Source organism: Pseudonaja textilis, chromosome 1 (assembly GCF_049901715.1).
Source record: "Pseudonaja textilis isolate UNSWEBS1 chromosome 1, rPseTex1.2, whole genome shotgun sequence".
NCBI lineage: Eukaryota > Metazoa > Chordata > Lepidosauria > Squamata > Elapidae > Pseudonaja > Pseudonaja textilis.
The window spans coordinates 229,980,180-230,000,474 of record NC_141990.1 but is presented as its reverse complement, the minus strand read 5'-3'; the positions used below and the strand labels follow the sequence as shown (position 1 = coordinate 230,000,474).

The window sequence follows — 20,295 nt, the reverse complement described above, 5'->3', positions numbered from 1 at the left end:
GTCACCAAAGGAGATCACATGACCCTGGGATACAGCAATCAAATGAGTCAGTTGTCAAGCAGCTAATTTTGATCATGTGATCATGGGGATGCTGCAATGCTTCTAAGTGTGAAAAATGGTCATAAGTAATTTTTTTAGTGCTGCTGTAACTTTGACCAGTCACTAAACAAATGGCTTACACATACATATATATACATACATATACATACATACACATATTTAAAGTCTAAATATTTTCAAACCAATTCTTTCAAAATGAATTTCATTTCTATGAAAGTTATAAATGAGAACAATCCATATACTGAATATAAAATTCACACTTTTAAATAATATTTTATTAAGAATAAGCTGTTTACTATGTGTTTAAAGATTTACAACCAAAAGCAGTATTATATACAGGCAGTTGACATTCTAAGAGGATATAAACCAAGATCAGAAATTGTTTTTGTGTCAATTAAAAACCCCCAGACATTTAACCTTTCAATCACTTACAATAAAATTCATGTTAACTTCAGCCAATTACACATTTACATTTCTTTAAAATATGAAACATTGCATTGATAATGCACTAATTAAGCATGTTTACAATTCAAATATCTAAAACCTGAGTCAAACCTAATAATGCTTTTGATAAAAAAAGATTCCTAGAATATAGACTGGTCAGTTGTTAAAATAAAGCATATACTAAACAGAACACTGACAAGAATGCAGCATGACATCCATTGCTTTCCCCCCATAATTTTGTGATGTTTACCATTCTTGATCATATGAAACCCATCTATTCTTTTGCAGATTTATACATCAATATTTATTAAGTGAATAATATAACTGATTTGTATTAATTGAAGTCAAAGAATTTAATAGCAAATTCTCAGGACAGCAACTTCAGTCCCATATCTTCTATTGGCATTAAAAGCTCTTTGAACATCAGCGTTTTATTAGATTAACCTCCATATTTGTTGCTTGATCTGTCTTAAAGCCATTAAATTTGGAGAAACAGATAATTGATAAGGTCTTTTAGATCTTAGGTAAAGACTTACAAGAGACTGATAAGAATTGTGTTTTATGTAAAGATGGTTGAGAAGATTTCATTTTCTGATTTTTGTAATTGCATTTCTGGTTTCTGAATAAGGTTTCTGCCAGCCATAAGACCAACTATCTTTTTTCTTTGTAATTTCTAATGCAGAATTTTTAATAATACCATTCATGATTTGTATGATTCTCTACATTAAAAAAAAATCTGAGATAACTCCAATTTTAATCTATGACACTTAAGTGTTAGGTAATTATATTAATGGCTTTTTATGACTCATACGAAAATTTCCTAAGGCAGAAGGTGGTCAAATTACTTTGACTGGTTTTTACACTGAAGATTGTCCCAACAGATTTTAAACCAGTTGATTAATTGTACTGCACAGACTGATGGGATGAAACAAACTGAATAAATTTTTGAAGCAATATAATTTCATTTTTTTGTAATAGTGTAAAATTATTCTCATAAGAAATAGCTTTTATTATAATACAAATAAAATTGTGAGATTTTTCATGAAAACATGCCCATTTTTATCTACAGATATTAACCCGGTATTACTGCAAATTCAGCAATTCTTTTTGAAATGCAGACATTCCACTTTTGAAATTCAGCAAATACAGGCTTTAAAATTGTATACAGAAAAAGCCTCATCTGACATTTCAAGTAACAAAACAGGCTTAATTTCCAATAGCAAAATATCTTCCCCCCACTAAGCACAATTTACTACATTTGCCTGATGTTTCTAACATTCAACTTAATGAAATGCCTTTATTGTGTATGTCCTAATTGGTAACTTTCTGAAGAAAAAAAACCCAACAACAATTAAATCAATGATGTCTTCTATTATTATACTTCAAGTCATATTTTTCTATTAGCATGAGCTTGGAATACACACATTTTCTCTTAATTTATAGAACACAAATTAAGTTGTTAAATTAGGACAAATTAGGAATAAAATTCATGTTGCTATTTCTCGGCAAATAGTCATTTCTCATGAAAAAGAATTTTTTTCTGAAGAATCAAAGAGATGGACCGTCAAAGCCACACATGAATGCTTGTTTATATACCTAGGAATGGATTGCTGCTCAGCATAGCTTATTTTCAGTCACTGTACAGAAGAGTTCTCATTTCCAACTAGTCATTCTACTGTTAGAAAAATCATTTAGTAGAGTTTTTGCCAAGATGAAACAAGTTAAGGATGTCACACAATGCTTGTTTGATGTTTTTCCCAAAGCGATGAGAATTCTAAAAAGTTAAAAATCCAAATTCACAATCACATAGCAATTTTATAGTGCACATAAAGTATGCAGGTCTATACACAATTCTCTTTTACTGTGTGAAGCTGATTGCCATATACTACTTTTGTTTATTCAGTGATGTGATTTTATAGGTTCTTTTTATAAAAATCTTTAATAGGATTAATGTGTTTAGAAAACCATTTGGACTTGATTTTATTTACTGTAAATATTTATGATACCCATATCTACTAAATTAGATATACGATATTAGTAGATAAGCATATGATGAAAGTGGAGAAAGATAGGTTCCAAAGCCATTTTTTCTAGGAAGTCATTTCTGAGGCCTGGATGAAAATGTATCAACAGCAGCAACACTATATATGTAAAATAAAGCCCCTTTAGGCTGTTGTTTGTTGTATATCTTACATTAGCCACCTTATCTCAGATAACTGCGTAATATAGAGTGACAGTATCTAATTGGATCCAGGCTTAGAAGATAAGCTGAGCTGGGCCTGGTTAATGCTTGATTGAGAACAATTTTGCAAAAGGCAATGGCAAGCTACTTCCATTATGTTGCTAAGAAAACTTCATAAATGGATGTGTCACCGTCTTGGAGGTCAAACATTTTACTTAAACTTTGGTCCCCAAGAACTTCATGAGGTTGAAGAAGTGTTTAATGGTATGCCTATCTACGTATAAATATGCACACCTCCAAATTCGCCTAACTCACTGTCTCCTTGCTTACATACAGAGTTCAGCATTTCTCTTTTCTCAGAGAGAACACAGCAACCTTCTACCTTTTCACTGGGTATATGAGAGTTAAAGGTAGTTCCCCAAAACCCAATGATCAGTGGCTTATACACACCAAGGATCTGTTTCAATCCTGGTGCCTGAAGACTGTTGGGATCTGCATGGGGAGGAATCATCTCTGACTTGATTGTAACAAGACTAAGGATTGTGAGTGTTTGAGCTGCCCAAGTCTGGGGATACACCATCTTTGATCCTGGATGTATCCGTCTGGCCAATTTAATCTACCAGGGTTGGCACAGTCTGGATTCTTTGGGTGATTAAACTTATCAATTGGGATCCTAGAAATGTGCCTTCTCTGCAGCAGCACCTGCCCTTTGGAAGGAGGCTCCCTGCAAGAACCAGTTGGCTCCCTCTTGACTTTGATTGGCTTTAAATACAAGGCATTTTGCCTAGGTCTTAGGCAAGAGAAAGTGAAACCCTTTTCCTTTCTTCCTGCTCAGTTTGTTCTTATTTTTTTTTATTTCTTTTTATTAACTGTGCATGTTTTACTTGTTGTGAGCTGCCCAAAGGTGTTGTGACATAAAAATTTGACAACTAAATAGATAAATAAAAAAGGCAAAAACAAATATAGATTGCAGCAGGCATCTATATTTCCCAACCTTTATTTAATGTCACCAGAATATATACCTGCTTATTTGGAATACTGAAATACATTATCTAAAAATATTGGGCAGTATTTAAAAATATGTTATAGTTTTTTTATAGATCCAATTTTCTGTTGAGATAAGCAGTGCAAAAATGATATTAGTGAATCATACAAGATGAGAGTAATAGACCCTAAAATTAATAAAATACTTACTGTTTCAATACAGGAGAATTTACTGGATACATGGAAGTTGATGAGATTCTCACCCACAATAATGTAAGATACACCATAACCATCATCAGCAACCTGTAGAAAATATATGTAGAATACCTCAGTTCTCTACATGTCCATAACAAACCAGCTCAAGACTATTTTGTTTTTAAAGTCCAATATAAGATGCTCAATAATAGGACATATTTTAACATTTCAATAAAGACAGGCATAATTTGAAAACAGTTTATTATTTTGAGAAGAATTGAAAGGAATGTCAGGCTAATATACTGTGCCTTCTCAAAGTGATAGGAACCTTTTTTTAAAACTGATATAACCTCAGTAATTAAATCATGCATTGTGATTAATCACAATTATTAGTCAAATTTATTTAAGGAAAATGACACTAAAACATTAGCCTTACTGAATTATAAAGGATGTAAATAATCTAATTGATTTGTTTAAGGAAATTGTGTAGGGAATGTATATGGGGGAATGCCACTTCTTGGAAAAAAAGCAGAATTCAATTTGGCAAAAATCTATAAATCTTATAATGATCAGAGAAACTTCTCTGAAAATTATTTATGAATGGTCCTTTTGAGAATTAATAAAAAATAACAAAACAAAATTTAATCATCTTCCTATTAAGTGTTTTTTTAAACAACTGTGGTTTTTTTCCACAAGTGATGAATGTATCATATTCATGATATATTATCAATTTATAGCAATTTCTGACATTGTTCTAAAATAATGAAGAGTTTTGTTACTTCTGTCTTTCATGTGACAAATAGCCTTAAGTTGACATACAATATAAGAGGAATAAGAAGCTATCAAAGCAGCATTTATTTGCTGAAATATAGAGCAGTCATATTTACTAAAACGAATCTTAATTTGATTTTTGGTTCTTTGCTACCTTTATTATTATATAGTTAATTTCATAAAATATATTAAAACATTGAGTAAGATATTCAGAGTTTGCAGAATCCTTTAGTTGGGGTTTGGTTAAATTATACAGTGTATTATTTAAAGTTATTTTCATGGATTTTTAATATATTATTGGTTGGGTGGTTAATAAATTCATAACAATAAGAAACGTAACTTTTTCCTTCTCTGATCTATTCCAATATATAAACAACATTAATTTGTTAAACTGTACACTAACTTGATAGAATTAATAGATTCTACCCATCTCAAAAATTATAATATGAAAACTGGGGTAATTGCTTAGGTTATGAGAAGAACAATTCATCTAATGTTGCTCAATCAGTTCTTTTAAAATATAACATTTCTGATCAACAACTCATTTAATTGCATTTTTGGTCTTTTCCTTAGATATAAAAGCTTAAAGTTCATAAAGTTCATACTTCCATTGATAAATATTTAAGCATATGTCTGCAGCATTGTATGACAGAAAATGTGGTTGGCATGAGTTGATCTGAAATACTAGATGTTTAAAATAAAATACATTGCAGACATACAGGTCCAAAGCCTCCACCACTGGACTCCATTCCAGGATTCTTATTCAGATCAATGTGTTGTTGAGGTGTTTGACTTGTTGAAAGTCTCCAGGGTTCTGCCAAAACCTGGGAAAGACGATGTAAGAAATTGTACTTTTCAGCTGCTTGCAGGAACAGAAACTACTAATTTGAAATCAAAGGACACATGCAACTTGAATAAGCAAACCATCTGTACTTTTGCCAAAACCTCTTACAACCACAATTTCCCTAAAAGGGATGGAATGTCACTACTGGAAATATCCCCAGAGCATTCATAATTGGAATGAATAGTGGAGTTTTTCCATGAAAGAGTGCAAGGTATGTCAATATGCAATGCATGTTGCTTTCAACTCTCAAAGGCTTGATTAGAGAATATTCTGTTTATTATAGCTGGTTTCTCGTGAAATAGGATCCCTATATTCCAAATTATTTTGGTGATAGTGATGAGGAATTGTTATAAAAAATGGCATGGAGGGTGAAAAAAGCCTGCAAAACGTGATAAAATAATTGTACTGTGTTTCTCACAAAGTAAGGCCGGTCCTTATTTTTTTTTGACCCCTGAAAAAACGGCTAGGCTGTCTTTTTGGGGGTGACTTAATTTCCTTCCCAACCTAGAGCGCCCCACGCACACTCCCCTCGCCCTGAGGCCATTTCTACCAGCCAATCGAAGTGGCTGGTGACTGCCCTTGGGAAGCTTCCATCGCCCGAAAGACACTGCCTCATGGGGAGGTGAGTGTGCGTGGATGCTCCTGTTAGGAGCACCCCGCAGGCAGCCACGCCTTGCCCCGAAGCAGCTGGTGACTCTGCCTTTGGGGTGCTTTTATCGGCCGATAGAAGCGGCCTTGCGGCGAGGGGAGTGTGCATGGACGCTCGCCCCGAGGCCGCTTCTACTGGCTGATTGAAGGGGCTGGTGACTCTGCCTTCAGGGAGCTTCTATAGGCTGATGTTCTATCGGTAGTAGATCGGGGTATTCTAGCCTAGGCTACCTGCAGGGCGCTGCTAAAGGCAAGTTTTCTCCCCACCCCGCCCTTCCTCCCATTTCTTTTCACCTCGTGTAGTTCTAACGAACGATGTGAGAAATGATGGGGAAAAGCATGGTTTAAATAGGCCTAAATTTTGGGGGCGGGGCTTAATTTCACCTCATGCCTAGAAATCATGCTGAGCCTTCCTATTGGTGGAGGCCATATTGTTGGAGAAACGGTAATAACTGAAAAACATTTCGTATTTGTTTTTTATTGCATTTGTTTTACATAAAATTTAATCTGCTTTCTATTAAAAGTAATCCCAAATATACTTCTGTGTCACCAAAGTTAAAGAAAGTACAACAGCTTAAAGATGGATGACATGTGCAGGATACCACAGAAAAGGTATTAAACCCTGAAAATCCTATTTTTTTTCCACCCAAGCACCTAATAGTAACTATGTGTCTTCTCTGGCATATGTGAGAATGCAAAGGATAGCTGTGCAACTTTAGGAAAAGTTCTAGTTTCCTCAAGAAGGTGCATACACATATCATGATCATACTCCTAAGGATATTTCTGAAATTAAATTCAAAGCACTGGATAGCTCTTTCAGTTAGACTGGAGATCATTAGAACTTTAAAGGTTGTAGGCTAGGTTAGGAGGTCAAAAACAATTCCAAAACACAATGGCAACTAAATGTTACCAAGAAAATTATAGGAAAATGACCATACAGGCACCAGCTCACTTCCTTTTATTACTTTTCTCTTGCAGTTTTTCTTATTCAAAGAGTTTTTAGAAAAATGTATGAATTTCGGCAGACTCCTTGGCCAGCTTCTTAGGAAAACCACTTTGTTTCATATAACCCCCAGGTCTTTCCAAACCATCCCAGTTTGATTCTTGATTTGGTCAAATCCAATGCATATGCTCCATTTTTGTATTCAACATTTCTATTTCCATGAATCCAGGCACAAAAAGGCTACAACCAAATATGGCACAACGCTTGCAAATGATTGTAATTCTTGTTTCAATAAATTAAAGCATTCAGAATGCTGCACTGAATGTACACATTTGAATCTACACATTTAAAATTTGCAAATATAAATATATATATTTTAGACTTCTTTAATATATTAAATTCTTAAAATATACTTATTTTCAGTTTTGCAAAAATTTTAAGCCTCAGCAAGTGTTCTCAAAATGTTTCAAAGTTTCTAGTTTAAAAGGTTTTCAACTGTTTGAACAATAGATACCAACAAAAATTTTAAAAAGGGAAAAAACCCAAATTATTCACACAAGTATTATATGGCTACTTACTTCTTTTAGAAAAGGTGATTCAACGGCAAGGTATTTGGAGACCACATAAAGACAGAAAAGGTGACGATCAATGCCAGCACCAGTCATGGCATGACGATATAAACACTGATGATTAGCAGCAGCAGCCTTGAATAGATTACGCTTCTTTTCAGGCTGTAAATTAAAAGGGGAAAACAACTCACTGTTTCTGTTTAAATTCTATTAAAATGAAACACCAAATTCTAGGAAAAGACAAAAGAACAGATCCAATTACCAAAGTCCCTTTACGAGCACCTGGACTCCCACCCACTGGACTTTCCTCACCTGTAGAATAATCCCCTGCTACACGTTTACTACTTCTAGGGAAATTAATGATTTTTTTCACAAGGAAATTTATTAAAAGGTGAAAAAATAACTAATTTTATCTTCCGAGACTCAAACAATGTACAGAAATGTTATATTATAAATTAACAAATCTAAACAAAATGTTGAAGTGCAGAGACCTGGTGATAATAAAGATACATTTTGCCCAGACAATGATTTCCCCAAGTGTAAAATGTTTACTTGTTAGATTTTATTCTGCCTTTATTACTTTTTATATTGCTGTGAAATTCAGATCATCAGAAAGTCTAAACAAAAGAAAGACAGCTCTAATTATGATACTGGAGAAAAAGTTTGACAATACATGGAACTGTCAAAAGTACGTATCATCTACTACCAGGCTGCTTGTTGGAAACTCTTAACACTGTATTGAAATTGTTCTTAGATATGTTGGACATATGATGGGAAAAAAAGTATAAAATAATTGAAAAAGAGGCCAACAGAATTCAAGGTAGATAGGTATTATGATTGATGATATAAACGTACAAGGACTCAAGAGTTATTGACAGACAATGCTGCAAAATGATGTCTTTCTCAAAAAGAGGCAAAAGTGATTGAACAAATGAACACGTGAACTTTTATATTATAAAACTGGCATTCCAAATATGGACACTTCCACATGAGGTTTCTATGATGGCTTGATAACAGCACTAAAACTTTATTGATATAAATTTATATTTTTCACTACCTTGATCTATTGAGTCTGTACTCATTTGAACTCCCATTAATCACAGGAAAATTGTGATTTTATATCCCTATATAAAATGATTCATAATAGTGATGATTTAATGGCTTTTACATATTGCTCTGGAGATCTAAACAAAGGATTTAAGTAATATGAAAGGTAAAAAGAGTACTTTTACACACAAAACATTTTATAACATGTTTAACAATTGAAAATGAAGAGTCAACACTTTGAGGTCTTAAACTTAATATACCAAACATAAACAGTACTTTTTGTGACCACCAGATGGCTTCATATTTTCCCAGCTACTTAAGTTTTAGAGGCAATTCTGTATATGTACACTCGCTGAATTTATTGTGCTTCATTTGGAAAAAAACAACAAACAAAATGTTTATATAAAATTAAAAGCAGAAATTGCATGGGAATAAATATTTCACGCTGAAGTTTTTCTGACCTCAACCAATTATTGGTTTAAGGAAAAAAACTTGAAATGTTTCACAATACTTTATTTAAATAATTATTTACTACAATGTATTTATATTATTCAGGAAAGCAAATCAAACTACCTATTTGTATTAGAAATTGTGGGCTTAAATAAATAAACTGAAATAAAAGCAAAGCTAATATTACACTTGATTAGCACATTCAACTTACAATTTCATTTGGGTCTTCCATAGCTTGCACAAATTTGCAGGACTGGACAGTACATGAACGGACTGTTTCTGTTCTGCCTTCTCTAAATAGGCGGGTCATAGATGCTTCATATGTTAAGCAAAATTTTCCCATGTCCTAAGAAATTTATATGCAACAGTAAAAAAAAGATCACATATTAATATTATTTAATTATTTAGCGTATGGGGTTGGTACATGAAAGGTAGGAGTCTAGAGTGTTATTACAGAGTAGAAGTTTGACTGCCTAAGACTGCGAGTTCATTCAGTTCACGCTCATGCACTATCCAGAGTGCAACCCAGGGTGTGCACTAGCTCTGCACAGAGAGCAGTTAATGGCATTGTGCGGGAGTGTCTGTGTCATCCGGGTTTTTTTCTCTGCCGTTGTTCACCTTGCATTTGGGTTGGGCTGGCACAGGTTGGTTTCTTGCTTCTGCTGTCAGTCTCACTGAAGTACTACCTATTCATCTACTTGAATTTGCATGCTTTCAAACTAGGTTGGCAAAAGCTGAGGCAAGTGAGGGAGCTCATACTGTCATGAGTGCTACGGCTTGAACTGCTGGAATTTAGAGAGCCAACATTCTCCGGTCCATAAATCCAGCGTCTTTAAGCTGCTAAACTACCACATCTCTTTGACATATGAATATAAATCATATTATGTCAGTCACATAAACATGAACATCAACTCTTACTTTCAATACAAACACACACCTTTATTTCCATCTCAATTTTAAAAAAGCTAAGTAGTATATGAGACTAAGCTTAAGATGTATACAGAGGAAGCAGAAGGACAACAGAGAGCAAGGCGATAGTACTGGGCTTTGTTCCTGGGGGAGCAACAGTATCTAGGTGCATATGGAGGTCACACCTAATCTCCCTATGGCAGAATCCTATGCAAGTCCTCAGCAATTCTTTTACTGACTTCAACAGAATTAAATCCCAAATACATTCTAGAATATTTTTTCATTTCATGCTGAGTTTTCCTGACTCTTTTCCTTATTCATTTGCTTTTATCATTTTAGCTGTTCTTTCTGAATATTTTCAATATCTACAATGTATTTTTAGGGAATTACATGCAATACTACATGAAATATGTACTTGTTGTACTATGTTATTTTCTGCTTTAGATAGTCTCTCTGCATCAGTTCTCTACACTTTACAGTATTTACTGTACTGCAGAAGACCCTTCACGAATAGGATGCATTTGTGAATTAACAGATCTTTGCCACAGACAATAGCAAGTCTTAATAAATTAGTACTAAATGGTACAGAATACAGAGCTGCTTAAATTTCATTCCTGAGTGACTGAAAACAAATACTACAATATTAAAGGGCTTCAGCATGGAAGCTTTAGGAAAGGCTGAAAACTTCCATCACTGGAAAGTTCATTTTTTAAAAAAACTGGGGAAACTTTCTTTTTAAGCAGGAATTTTAAAAATGGTATCAGGTACTTTATGGTTTTTTTTAAAAAAGGTGTCTAAATGGGAGTAAAAATACCTAAGATACTTACCCGATAATGAGCCAGTTGCAAAGCAAGTTGCACAAATGCATCAGGACTAGTTTTAGTTTTCTTCATTAATCCTTTCCCAAATGCATCAAAAGGAAAAGAATGAAAATCCACATCATCTGCTAACAGCCTTGCAATGTTGAAAGACTTCTCAATCACTTCCTGGCACTAAATAATAGCAACAAGCATAGTATTATTCAGGAAATATTCAGAAATCACATTTTAAAAACCATTTAATCCTAAATTTATCAGCTTGTCCTGAATGAAATCAGCAGTGATTGTGTTGATCTATTTAAAAAACAGACAAAATACATTTTCCTTGAAAAGCGGATATAGGTATACTTCAGTCAATAAGAATAATTATAGGGTAGCATCCTGATGTATACCTGATACCATGGATCTACAATTGGATATGCACCCACCTCTTCAGGGATTTCCCACTGCAACTTGGTAGGCATAGGAATGCCTAGAGTGGCCTCCCCTTTACAGTGTCCATCTTCTGTGTATCCCAATTCAAGACAGTCAGAAGACATGACATTCTGGAGATGGATAGTGTAGATGGTTTGGGGGAATGAGAGAAATACTTATAAGCATGTTAAACATACTGCTGCAAACCATACAGAAGAAAACCCAAAGATTCTGATTAAATCTCACATTTTGATTAAAAACTTCAAATTATCAATGACAAGATAAGAAAATGTTAAGCAAGTCAAAAACCTGTCGCTCAATGTTCTATGGCCCCATATCACATAATAAACTTCCACATTTTTAAAGTAAGTATCTCAACTATATGCAGATTCATAGGATGTAACAAAATTACGTGGTATGTTATAAATGAACTTCAACTACTCTGTTTCTGGCATATATTTATTCTTGTGAGGAACATAATATCAATAATATCTAATCTATTTTCCTGGTCCTGCTTACTTTCTAGTGTGCAGTCTTCGATACTAATCAGAGATCAAGGATTGTCCTTATCTTCAGGAAGAAAGCATGCACCCCTGCTACAATCCACTTGGTTTATGATTGGAAACAACAGAATTTAGTTTGTGGTTCTGGTGCTTTCATGGTCCAGTGCATAGTTCCAACACGGATCTGAACCTTCTACAGAGGAGGAGTCATATTTGACGCTTGAATGATGCACACTCCAAAATTAGTTAACCCGACTGAGGCAAAAGCTAAATTTCATTTCATTTTATTTGAATTATTAAATCTAATTAATTACAGACTGGTAACAGAAATGCTCACCTCCCAAAGATGTCCGACAATTGGAGCATCTGCCCAAGAATGTTCACTATTCAGACCCATTTTACCATTTCTGAACACTATGAGATTAAACGACTTGTCGAACCACCTATGAAAAGCAACAATGTCCATAAACTGTTTTATCACCATACTTACTAATAGCAATCTCTGAATGGCAATGCTTATGCAGCCAAAATGGAGCCATTCAATTGCAAAAAATACCCACAGGGAGATGCTATGCCTACTTCTCGAAAAAAAACATAGACTAATAGACACTCAGCATGATGGCAATACTGAAAAAAAAATGAGGAAGGGATAGAGAATGGAGCAAAACCCTGAAAGAACAGTTTCAAATTGAAACTCTAAATTATTAAAAATAATTTTATAAATCAATGGTTCTTTCACCCAAAACATTTTTTAAAAATAAACAAAATTGATGTCTTTACCAAAACAATGTTCCAATTTTGAAAGAATAAATATGTAGCCTTGATATCAGATATTTCTTAAACCTTTAATAACATTTGTAGAAAACAGGATAATTACTATAATTTGACTTAAATGAAATTTTGCTGAAGAGATAGCCTTTAGAATGAAAAATTCCTACAAGAAGGAAACTCTCAAATTAAAAAAATGAATAGGTGATCATGTATTTTTCTGAAATCAACTTTATTGGTAATAAGAATATCAGCAATTCCACCTTATTTAACCACAAGAAACTATTTTGAAAATTTAGTGGTTGCTATTACAAAATAGGAGGTCCACCTCTTAATTCAATCTTCAGTAGAAAATTGCACAAGGCTCGCACTTGACTCCAGTCAAATTGGCACATACTGTATCTATCTTAATTATTCTTCTAAAAGTTGGAGAGATTGTTACAAAAAGGGGGCTTTCTTTTGTGATGGACTATCTTTTGGGCATAAAACTCTTGATACTGATAATGCTGATGAAATTAACATTATTACTGAAAAAAGAAATCAAAACAATTCAGAGTTAGGATTATTCACTGGATTAGATATCAATCTCAAAAACAAATGAATCTATCATTTAATTAACCTTAGCAGCTAGAAAGTAATTGCCCAATGGAGGAAAACTATAGATAATTGAACAATTGGGAGATAAATTAGCAAGCCCTCTTCAAACTTTAGCAAATTTGGATGGACTTTATATACTAACTTGTAAAAGACATACTTTCGGCTGCACTTCAGATATACAGCCGACCCAAAGCTTAGTGAATCATTTGGTATTGAGCAGGGAATAAGAGAAGCATGTGTCATGTCATTTTGTTTAACATATTTACGATAAACATAAAGGAATACTTGTGCTGAAGCTAGTGATATGTTTGTTGGGAATGTGGATACTGTATTTGTTTACTTTTGTAGGCTGGAGGCAGCAGAATCTGCAGTGCTGGGACATCATTAGTAGCTAAGCAGAGGAATGGAAGGCATTGCTAAATCTGGGGAATTAGGAGATAAGGATCAAACAGAAATGTTATGCTGGGAGAAGAAATGGACAACAATGTACCAGCCTTGCTTCATTTGTCCTGCTGAATTCTGTTTTTCCCAAAACCTAAAACCCCCAAAACATTCAGTCGTGGTGATGTGAATGCAGTATTACAAGCCAATTCTGCCAACTGCTGGCAGTTTGATCCTGACTAGCTCAAGTTCAACTCAGCCTTCCATCCTTCCAAGGTCAGTAAAATCAGGACCAAGATTGTTGGGGGCAATATGCTGACTCTATAAACAGAGAGGGCGATGAAGCACTAGGGGGTGGTATATAAATCTAAGGGTTATTGCTATTCTGAATTTCATTTCTACCAAACCATGGCTCACCCAAAATGCTGTGGAAAAAATCTTCAGAATACAATGGGTTGTTGTGGTTTCAAACTATTTTTTCATGTCTCTAAAGTTTGAGAATACAGTAAAAGGTGTTGATGTACACAAAATTTAACGGAGCTGTATTTTCTTTAACTTTTATCTCTCCTCTCCTGTTGTATTTCTTTTGCTTACTATTTCTTAACTCCTTTCTGTGCATTGCATAAAGAGGCTACTGTGATAGGTATCTATGTACTTTATTATCATCTAAACTATACTGCAGTATTAGTCATTTCTTTGTCCAGAAATTGTATACTCAAGTAAAAGTAGCCCCCCAACAGCAATACAATTATTAGCACCTCACCAAAACCTACAATTCTCAGTAATCTGTGAGAATGGCAGTAAGAGTTGAACACAGGAGATAGGTATATTTTGTGGACAAAGTTAAAAAGATACAAATATAACATTTCTTTAAATGAGGAAACAGAATTCAGAGTTAAACCTTGACTTCGAAAAGGGCCCATTGTTTAATTACTTGGAAAACATATAAACAAAAGATATTAAAGCAAGACATCAGTAAGCACTTCACTGAACAGTGTACCATTTGTTCTTTGATTTTCAATGGTAGTCAAACCCTGCTTTCAGATAGGGTATTTCTTATCACCTATTGAAAACGGAATATTTGAAAATGGAATATTCGTTCAGAATATAAGAATAACTTTCTCAAGCATAGTATACCTGTCATAGCATTTGCCATGTAGAAGTGCCTTTGCATATGTATCCATTGATTTAACTGGATCCTCTTCTCTGTAACCTTGAACAGTATCGTCCAAAGTAACAAAGAAAGCAGCTTTTTCAATTGCATCCAATGACTGCTTGTTCTTTCCTCTTGCAAAATATGTTTGGCGAGCTTTAGCCCAAGGAACTCTGTCAGATGAATATAAAAATATTGTGTCAAATCATTTGAAGAATCATCCTTGTAAAAAGAGCGTAATTTTATATTTAAAGTAATGTCTAATGAACTCTGTATGCATTTATGTGCCTATGTATCTGTGTGTGAGCGCACACTTTGAAATCAGTATCAATTCCTGGATTGCAGTTTTATTGGCAATGTTTTTGGGGAAAGGGTTTACCATTGTATTTTTCCCAGGGCTGAGAGAAGTGACTGGCCCAAGGTCACCCAGATAGCTTTGTATCTAAGGCAGGACTAGAATTCATGATCTCCCTGATTTCTAGCCTGGTGCCTTAACTACTCTGCCAAGCTGGCTCGCTCTAATGAAGAAACAACAAAAATCACTGCAAATTTCATCAATGCTATATATGGGGAAAAGAAGTTGCAGAGCAATGGAATTCTCAAACAAAACATTTATATTTATGTTAGTTTATATAAAGCTTCCTTTCAAATTTTAACATGCATTTAACCATAATGTTTAAACGTATCTGTGCAAATTAGAGTCTGCTGCATTAATCCTCTGGCTTTCCCCATCTTGTATCCACAATACCCTATTTATTTATTTAGTGTATGGCATATCATACATGGACTAGCAATATATAGTAACATTTCACCTAACCTAAATTAGCAAAACACAATAAAATATAGTGTTGAAAAGATCTATGTTCAAATACCAATGTCTAAGGCCATCTAACCATTGACATACATCATTACTTATATTTAAAAAAACCAGACACTGGACCAGTATATGACCTCATCTTACAGACCGTCATGATGTTATCTATATTTTGATAGACAGGAGGTTATACAATTTGCCTCATGGTGTAACCGGAACAATTTGGAAGTGAACACACTCAAAACCATAGAAATGGTGGTAGACTTTAGAAGAAACCCTCCTGTACTACCACCTCTTACAATACTAGACAACACAGTAGAGACCTTCAAATTTCTAGGTTCTACTATATCACATGACCTAAAATGGACACCTAACATCAAAAACGTCATCAAAAAAGAACAAAGAATGTTCTTTCTGCGCCAACTCAGAAAGCTCAAACTGTCCAAGGAGCTGTTGATACAGTCCTACAGAGGAATTATTGAGTCTATCATCTGCACCTCTATAACTGTCTGGTTTGGTTCTGCAACCCAACAGGACAGACACAGACTTCAGAGGATAATTAGGACTGCAGAAAAAAACAATTACTACCCACCTGCCTTCAATCGAGGACCTGTATACTGCACAAGTCCAAAAGAGGGCTGTGAAAATATTTACAGACCCCTCACATCCCGGACATAAACTCTTTCAACTCCTTCCCTCAAAATGACGTTATAGAGCACTTCACACCAGAACAACTAGACACAAGAACATTTTTTTCCTGAAAGCCATCACTCTGCTAAACAAATAATTCCCTCAACACTGTTCAACTATTTACAAAGTCTGCACTACTATTACTATTAATCTTCTCATCACTCCTTATCCCCCATCCCTTCCCACTTGTGATTGTAGGCCTGTAACTTCGTTGCTTGTATCCGTACAATTTATATTGACTGTTTCCTAGTATGATTTGATCGCTTTTTGTACCCTATGACTATCATTAAGTGTTGTACGCTATGATTCTTGATTCTTAACGAATGTATTTCTTTATGTACACTAAGAGTATTTACACCAAGACAAATTCCTTGTGTGTCCAATCACACTTGGCCAATAAAGTATTCTATTCTATTCTATTCTATTCTATTCTATTCTATTCTATTCTATTCTATTCTATTCTATTCTATTCTATTCCATTCCATTCCATTCCATTCTGGATCCTGTAGTCACACTGAGGGGACATACTATGCCCTATTTACATGGAAAGTCTCCGGAGATACTATACTTTATCTTAGCCAAAAGGCCAAGAAGCGATAGGAGACACCAAGTAAGATGTAATCCTATTCAGGATTGTCCACCCTGAATAACATAACAGCGTGAACTAAATGAACTAGCAACTGCTGCAGCCAGACTACTCTGTAGACTTTCCTGGTACTCAAAATACATGGAAATGAAAATAAAAACAAAACACAGATTTTTTCAGGCTCAAATGACAAGAGAGATCAATAATATTATTTGAATCTGCCAAATCAATGTTGAGGCACTCAGTAAATCCAAGAGCCAATATGTTCCCTAACTTTTACTGGACAGTAACATAGACATGGCCATCTTCCAAGAAATGCACATAGAAAACAAAGTAACAACAACTCAGAAGAGGCAAATTTTAGGGCTAGGACCTATTGGGGGCCACTTACCACCACAGCTATGGTGGCTACATATATTAGAAGAACTATAGAAAATGCCTCCTTATTTTCAGCCTCTACAAATAACAATATACATGAAGTTGTTTCCAAACTAGGTGATCTAACAATAATAAACATCTTCAAACTACCTCTGACAGCATGGCCACAGCATATCTTGAACATCAAGCTGGACCCAACAATCTATGCGGGACATTATGTTAGCTGGGCCACAGCAAACAAAATCCCACCATCCCCAATTCCCTGGCATCCTCTTTATCTTGGCATCAAAACCCATTTAACATGGTCTTTCATTGTGAAATACTGCTAAAATTCAGTAGATGGTGTGATATTACATATGTTAACTTTGTGCATATTGTGTTCAGTATGTCTGGGTCCAATCCACTGTGCACACAATATGTTGCATTCCTGCTATCCTCTTCACCTAATAATTGAAATAAATAAAATAAACCTCTTGAAGCCTACACTCAACCATTTCTTAGCTTAACAAGTAAGAGATACGAATCAATTGTAACCACTTCAAAGCCGATATTCAAACTTTCAGTTAAAAAAGCAATACTGTATGTTGCTAAGAAGGATACAAATCCCAAAGATGTTCACTTTACAATTAATCCATTGCAACAACCAAGGCAGAATGAACAGATTACAGTACTTCTGGTTAATAGTAAAGAAGAGATCAGGTAAATAAAAATCAAAATATTTTTTTTTTAAAATTAAGAGACCTACAATTACCAAGTTTCATACCTGTCTCCAGCAGTAAGAGCTGCTAACTTCTCTTCACCTGGCTGAGGCTCAGATTTGTCATTTAGGATCCACTGTATCTGTTGCTCAATCTCCCTGGGTTTCAGGAGTCTGCCATCATAGTACAACCATACTTTGTAATAGCATCCTTTATGATATACGGCAATATGTTTGCTGTCCTTCAAATGCTGGATAGTGTCTAGAATTGAAAACCAAGATTTAAGATTATCGTAAGATTTAATAATACAAGAATTTACATATTGCAATCCTCAGTTACAAATTACAGCTATGTTTATTTTTTTTTATTTTTTTATTAAATTCACATACTGCCCATCTCATTGATAAGGTGGCTCTGGTCTCTCAGCTACCAGTATTAATGAAACTCTTCCATTCAATTGCATAAGAATTGTTTACTCTTTACTAGAATTTTCAGGAAAAAGCAGCTTAATATTTTAGAAAAGGGTTTAGAAGTTTCTTTTTAAATAGAGTCAAGATTATCTTCTATGTACCCAATTATGTAATTTAATGTATGTGCTACTTTTCCTAAAGTTAGATCATGAGAAAGTGCTGGGATTGTACAGTAATCTGCAGAATTTCCAGCCTGCAACATGTTGATTGTCATAATTAGTGAGGCAATTTTATATTTAGGTTGAGATACTGTCATATGTACAAGCAATTTATTTAGAAATATACACATATACAGGTTGTCCTCAGCTTACAACCCATTGCTTAGTGATCATTTGAAGTTACAATGGACTCCAAAATGGGACTAATGACCTTGTTTATAATCTATCCCCCCACTTCAATTTTGGGGCTTGGGCTGCCTTGCATTATGGCCATTTGCAGTGCCCTGTAGTTAGTTACATGACCGGGATTTATGTCGTTTGTGTCAGAAACAGATGTTAAAATTCCAGTTTCCAGCAAAAACAAAAAAATGCCCCAAGCAACAATGAGTTTGGTTAACAGCAGCAGAATTCCCTTAAAGACTGCTGCAAAATAGATTGTAAAATTGGATCTGGTCATATGGTGTGATCCTCTTTTAAGACTCTCATAACATATTACCGCAATATATTGCAGTCTCAATTATGGTTGTAATTCAAGGACTATCTTTAAACCTAGCAAAATAAGTCTTCTTGGTGTTTCTTTCTAAATATCGTGAAAAATATTCTAACGTTCATTATTCTACCCAGATTATTTCAAACTAAAAGCTAGTTTTCGTCTTCTAAAATTTAATTGTGCTCAATATCACAAAAAATAAAAATGTTTGCATCTTACCAAACTGATACTTTATAGACAAGTCAAGAGATATAAATGCCATAACTTAACTTTTATATAATTCCCATGTAAATATTGCAGATATCAACGTTTTCAAAAGAAATGAATTAAAACAACTAGCAACTTCATTATCTCACACATAAAAAGAGCATCCTTACATAAATATTTTTTTTTAAATAAAGCCACAATAATTTGTAATTCAGGGTCAGCACTTGATTATTCTTTTTCATTATCAAGAGTTACATGCCAATAAAAGCTTAGGAAAAATAAGATTTAAAGAGAAAAGGTTAGTGAAGACGTTAGTGATTGAGAGAATATTTAAAAAATGTTACTTTAAAATTAGAAAAAATGGGCACAATGTTCATGACTTACTCCACATTATGAAGTGTTATATGGAATTTTTACAAGACAACAGTTCAAGTATCATGAACCATTTGAACTGTTACCGTGCATGTCTTTATTTTTGTATCTTTTGTGGGAGGTAATTTTTTAAAAAATATCTTTTTGTTAAATCAGGGAATTGCAGAAAAATACCTTTTTTACTTATTCCAGTTCCTTAAATGTAGTTTCATGTGTTTGTTTTCTTCCCTCTAAGACCAATATAAGATATGATGTGTATTAAAAAGATTCTACATAAGCTCTATGGGAATTTTATTCTCTTTCTCAGTTATAATGTGTAAGGCAAAAGAGGAGGCACAAGGATCAGAGGATTCTAAAAGCTTCTCCATTATGAGAAGATTCCAGTACTGTCGTATTTTTCAGTAGTGACTGTTAATGGTAAATGCACAATACTGGGAATCAAAACCAACTCTTCTCCATTAAATATTTTCAAATTATTAACTTAATGCAACTGAAATAATTTAATTATAGAAATATGTTGAATTTACTTAACTGTTGTCATCCTAACATTTCCATGATTTTAAAGTTTTGGGGACTGTCTCTTCATTCCTAAATATTTTTTGTAGAATCCTTGGTGCTTACTTGCAGATGTTTCATTACCCAACTAGGTAACATCAGTGCTACTGAGTGTAGGGTTTGCTCCCGATTTACACATAGCAACTTGCCCTACCAGTTTTGTTGGGTGTTTGGCTTTCTCCTTGGTAGTTTCTTAA

At 34.2% G+C, this 20,295-nt stretch overlaps 1 protein-coding gene across 9 annotated transcripts in view; it reads right to left on the bottom strand.

Annotated features, from left to right (window-relative positions):
• Window positions 1-313: 313 nt before the first annotated feature.
• Window positions 314-20,295, bottom strand: part of CPT1A (carnitine palmitoyltransferase 1A) — a 45,661-nt gene continuing 25,679 nt past the window's right edge. For all 9 annotated transcript variants that reach the window (XM_087920901.1, XM_087920900.1, XM_087920905.1 and 6 more), the window contains exons 11-20: window positions 17,912-18,107; window positions 14,665-14,853; window positions 12,119-12,224; window positions 11,293-11,409; window positions 10,874-11,038; window positions 9,349-9,483; window positions 7,650-7,802; window positions 5,356-5,460; window positions 3,881-3,973; window positions 314-2,278 (exon numbers count right to left, since the gene is read on the bottom strand). In XM_087920901.1, coding sequence (XP_087777027.1) covers window positions 2,192-2,278; window positions 3,881-3,973; window positions 5,356-5,460; window positions 7,650-7,802; window positions 9,349-9,483; window positions 10,874-11,038; window positions 11,293-11,409; window positions 12,119-12,224; window positions 14,665-14,853; window positions 17,912-18,107 — 1,346 coding nt within the window. In that variant the 3' untranslated portion in view covers window positions 314-2,191. The remainder of the gene's footprint in view (window positions 2,279-3,880; window positions 3,974-5,355; window positions 5,461-7,649; window positions 7,803-9,348; window positions 9,484-10,873; window positions 11,039-11,292; window positions 11,410-12,118; window positions 12,225-14,664; window positions 14,854-17,911; window positions 18,108-20,295) is intronic.